General features: G+C 35.6%; 1 protein-coding gene across 1 annotated transcript in view; it reads right to left on the reverse strand.

Moving 5' to 3' along the window:
- Positions 1-2,308: 2,308 nt before the first annotated feature.
- LOC106877713 (sulfite oxidase) overlaps positions 2,309-5,000 on the reverse strand; it is a 2,956-nt gene continuing 264 nt past the window's right edge. The window contains exon 2 of the mRNA XM_089346893.1: positions 2,309-3,383. Within this exon, the coding sequence (XP_089203019.1) occupies positions 2,410-3,383 (974 nt within the window). The 3' untranslated portion in view covers positions 2,309-2,409. The remainder of the gene's footprint in view (positions 3,384-5,000) is intronic.

Here is a 5,000-nt window from a genome sequence, read left to right on the forward strand (position 1 = left end):
AGGGAGATTTGACTGTTGTTTCTAACAACTTTCATATTTCTTACCTTCTACCTGTACACACAATCATTGACAAGAATATAACTCATGTTCGTCAATGTTTGGTAAATATACCACGATTTTCACTAGGGTGTTAGGGTTCGGGTTTAGGGTTAGGATTAGGGTTAGTGTTACGGTTAGATTTAGGGTTTTAGGGTTAGGGTTGGGTAATCGTGCGGGTGTTAATCTGAAAAATTATAGATATGTGAAAAGTACCGACCCTGCCATCTATTATAACTTTTGTTGTTCTGTTTAATATATACATAGATTATGCCTCCAAAGAAGAGAGTTTGCTAGGGAAAGAAAGCAACCAGTTTAAAATGACAGCAACAGACTGCAGGGATCTTTTTTAAAACGGGGGCCACATTTTTCATTAACGAAACACTTTGAAACTTGGAACACTGGTAGAATGTGTCATATAAAACATCTTTTTCTCTTAGTCTTCTTAAAAAAAAAAAGAAATCCATAAATTATTCCATGTTAAAGTTGTCGTATTTCTGTAATTTCAACCAATCACTGACGTCCATTCAGCCGATATACATTAAGCGCCGACTACATAAACAAACGATTCTGAAACAATTAACCCTAACCCTAACTCTAACCCTAACCCTAACCCTAGGGTTAGGGTTAGGGTTAAAGCAAATTTAAAATGAAAAAAGCAAATAAAACGAAGAATCGTTTGTTTATGTAGTCGGTACTTAATGTATATCGGCTGAATGGACGTCAGTGATTGGTTGAAATTATTGAAATAAGACAATTTTTTACATGAAATAAATTCGAATACAAAAATATTTTTCTGTTCTATAACACAAAATAGATTAGTATACGAAGTTTGAAAGTCTTTCGGTACCAAAAACACTACGTAAAACATTAATGAAAAATGTGGCCCCCGTTTTAAAAAAGATCCGACTGCAGTAATGTACCACATTCCAGAAGCTATTTTGAACATAATGCAAAATGGTGCATCAACATCTTCTGCCCAATCTGATAGAACTCTGGCATAATTCTGGCATAATAAGTCACACCCGGACAAGGTCAGGTTATACTGCTAGTACATCAAACAAGGCTCATTGATGAACATTTGAAAGCAATTCTTATGGTTGGCTGTAGCAATCATAAAGCAAATGTTGATAATTTGGAAGCAAAACACCAATTTCACAAATCTCATTAACTTTTGTGCTGCTTGCTTTTCATGCAATTCAGCTATGTGCACACTTTTTCTAAACATTCTAACTTGGTAATATTGAAATATGTTTATTGTTTTTATTATTTTGTGTATTTTACGTATTGATAAATAAATAGGATGACTGTCTTTATTTTTTGTGTACATTCAGTGTATTCTTTATTGTACTGAATTGAACAAAATATTTATCTGGCCCGCGCTTGGCAATCTTTTAGCTGTATCTGGCCCACTATGAAAAAGTTTGGTGACCACTGATCTTAAAGGTATAAGGTAGGTCTTTCAGGTATTATAAGAGCATTTGTTACTAAAATACTCTATTAGTAATGTAAGCCAAGGTAAATGGATGAAGGGATCAAGAATATAAGATGTTAGCAAACTTATATGCAGAGATGTGTGGAAAAAATTCTTCCACGTGGCACATGCGCACGTGTGTGTGTGTGTGTGTGTGTGTGTGTGTGTGTGTGTGTGCACATGCACGCATGTTTGCATCTCCTTGCCTTGACATTGCATGATAGCTGTAAATGAGTATCACTGTCATACAAGCAGTGCCATTCATTTCTAATATTGTATGAGAACATGTCTGGTCATGGAGAAATATTACTTGGAAACAAGAGAGGGTTGACAACAACAAAGACATCCAGCCATAGAAAATCTGCCTCAATAGACTCCACCTGCCCCATGCAAACAAAGAAAAATGGATATTAAAACGATATTGATGATGATGATGATGATGAATATCATCATCGTTATCATCATCGTCATCACATTGACGATGATGATGATGACAACAATGATGATGTGCAAAAGTCCACACACAAGACTTTGATCACTCTAGGGCTACAGTAGAAAACACCTGCATATGGTGCCACACAGTGGGACTGAACTCAAAGCCACATGGTCAGGAAGCAAGCTTTTTAACTACTAATCATGATTTTTGCTCGGCTCTGATACTGAAGGCATGGTAATTTTATATATATATATATATATTGCAAAATATTTTAAACATAAAAAATATTTTATTCATATAAAACTGAACCATGGGCTAGATTAAACTTTGCCAAGGGTTGTGTCTTTAACATCCTTGTATAAAATATTTGATCATGACAGGTAAAAAAAAGGAAAGGATAAAGACAAAGAGAAAGAAATATATAGTGAGTAAGATAAAGTGAAAGGAAAAGAGAGTGTGTATATTAGCTCACCTGACGGGCTCCAACAACACCAGGAATGATAACACGTAATGGATAACCATGATCAGCCGTTAACTCTTCCCCATTCATTTCATATGCAAGAATGACATCCTGTTGAATTACTTTAAACAAATCAATGGGTATTGAAGCTCCATAGGCTGCTCCCGTGGGGTCTGAGTCCAGTCCTTCAAACTGAATATGCTTGTATCCTGTATTAGTGAAATCAATACCAGCATGTTTAAGGACATCAACTAACCGTACACCACTCCAAATACCATTACCAATTGCAGCGTTCCCCCAGTTTAAGCCTTTTACTGTTTTGATTTCCTTCATTTCACTCCGCCGATTACCTGCACACTGCACCACTGATGTGACGTCATGTTTTGGAAATTTCTTCAAGTCTTTCACTGACAAGCTTACAGTCCTCTTAGAATTTTCGGTCGTTACATCAAGTCGATATGTTTCCACATTAACTTCTGGTACAGGAAGGTGATTTCTGACAAAGAAGATTTCTTTGGGTGTCACAAATTTCTCAGTTAGAATTTCTACTGGTGGCTCAGCATTAAATGGTTTCATAGATGATGGAATCAGTGCTGGATGTCGTTTTGGGTCGTTAGCATAAGGATCATTAACATCCCGGGGTTTTTTGCTATCCTCTTCATCAGGCTTAAAATTACCAATCCGATAGGTTTCTAAGATTGCAAAAATTTCTGAATTCTTATGGACAGCATACAGTGACCAGAATGGTTCTATAGATTTCCCTGCAGCCAGATAAATTTTCTTGCCTCCAGGATGGCTTTCAACATAGTCAGTGATGTCGTAAACCCCGTTTTTATAAGTGACCCATATTTTAGTCTCTTTCGAACAATGCTTGGCTACTTGCTCTTTTGTATATGTTGGTAAATTGTCCAAAGGTTTTCCAGCTTCCACATAGTCTGCTGCTGATTCTGGGTTTGCTTGAATGTAAGCATATAAACCTGCAGAATGAACCAAAAAGACAAAGAAATTAAATCTAAATAATCTAGTTAGTTATTAATTAAAGTAACACTTCAGTTATATCAAACACACAAAAGCAGAAGTAACCAGACAGGATTTATCTTTACTATGAATATATATCTATATATCATCCTCATCTAGTCAGGCAACATGCTCAAATCACTGAGTCATATTCAACTTTTAATAGCTGAGTGTCTCATCAGCAAATACCATGATTACAAATGAAGGCAGAGTTTGCTAACTGAACTGACTGGTCTGGCCATTAACAGTTTGTTGACTGTTCAACAGGTCAGCAGCTAGTGATATTCTACACCAGGGGTCCCCTTTGTTTCCAATTTACTTTCGAATGGACTCCCATTTGATGTTTAGAAATCATTTTATATTGTTTTATTTTGGGATGCTCATATTTTATTCTTGCTAAATAAACACATACACTATATAGTCATTCTTCACTTGTTTATTACTGTTCTTATTTTAACTTATGTCCATTGTCTGGAAATCTTTCGTTACACATCTGTGACAACTTAAGTGATTCTTACATCCCACGTGTATCCTCCTGTTTAGTCCAGACAGTGTGGACTAAACAGAACAGGAGGATATACATGGGATCGAAGAGTCACTGAAGAGGACACAGATGTGTGTCGAAAGATTTACAGATAATGAACGTAAGATAAAATAAGAATAAGAATAAAGCTGAAGTGAAGAATGAATATATATAGTGCATGTATTTATTTGGCAAGGAAAAAAAAATGACCATCTCAAAATATAGCAATAGCTGTTTCAACACACAATTTCACATCAGTAAAACAAATTCATAAATGTAAAATCCTATTATATTTTTATAATTAAATATTAGGAATTGTATAAAAAAATATTTTAAATATTTTGTGTATTGTAGAAGTATAACCAATTTATTGCACATGAATTTTCAACAACAAAATCTTATATGGACCCCAGCTGAAAACCATAGTTCTAAAGTGTCCCTCCAACTCTACTGTTCCTCATTGACTCAGTAAACAACAATGACAGTAACAACAGCATAGATAAAAATGCCAATTTACTTCAGTACATTTGTTATCTATTGTTTCAGGTCAGCAATTGACACACTTTATACAGACTGAACAAAGAACAATTCCTAGGTTTAAAACTAACCTCCACAACAAAAGAAGCAAACAGGAGGAGTAGTAGTATCATTTAGTTGTTTCAGTCACTGCACTGTGGCCTTGCTGGAGCACCATCTTGAATGATTTAATGAAACATATTCACCCCAGTACTTCTTTTTTTTTCTTTCTAAACTTGGTACTTATTCTATCAGTTTCTTTTGCTGAACTACTAGATTACAGGGATGTAAACATTACAATCCACCATCACTTGTCAAGTAGTGGACAGAGAACACTGTGTGTGTGTGTGTCTGTGTGTGTGTGTCTGTTAAAATCTCCTTACCTAAATACAATGTGATAGCTGTGAATATCACAGTCATACGAGTGAGGTGCTTCATGGAATTTCTTCTGCAAGATGCCCTTCCGGTTGCCAACCCACACTTGTTTCCAAACAAGGCAATATTTCCCAAAGACCAGACATGTTTTCATGGAAGATTG

This window comes from Octopus bimaculoides, unplaced genomic scaffold (genome assembly GCF_046866305.1).
Source record: "Octopus bimaculoides isolate indiv1 unplaced genomic scaffold, ASM4686630v1 contig352, whole genome shotgun sequence".
Classification (NCBI taxonomy): domain Eukaryota; kingdom Metazoa; phylum Mollusca; class Cephalopoda; order Octopoda; family Octopodidae; genus Octopus; species Octopus bimaculoides.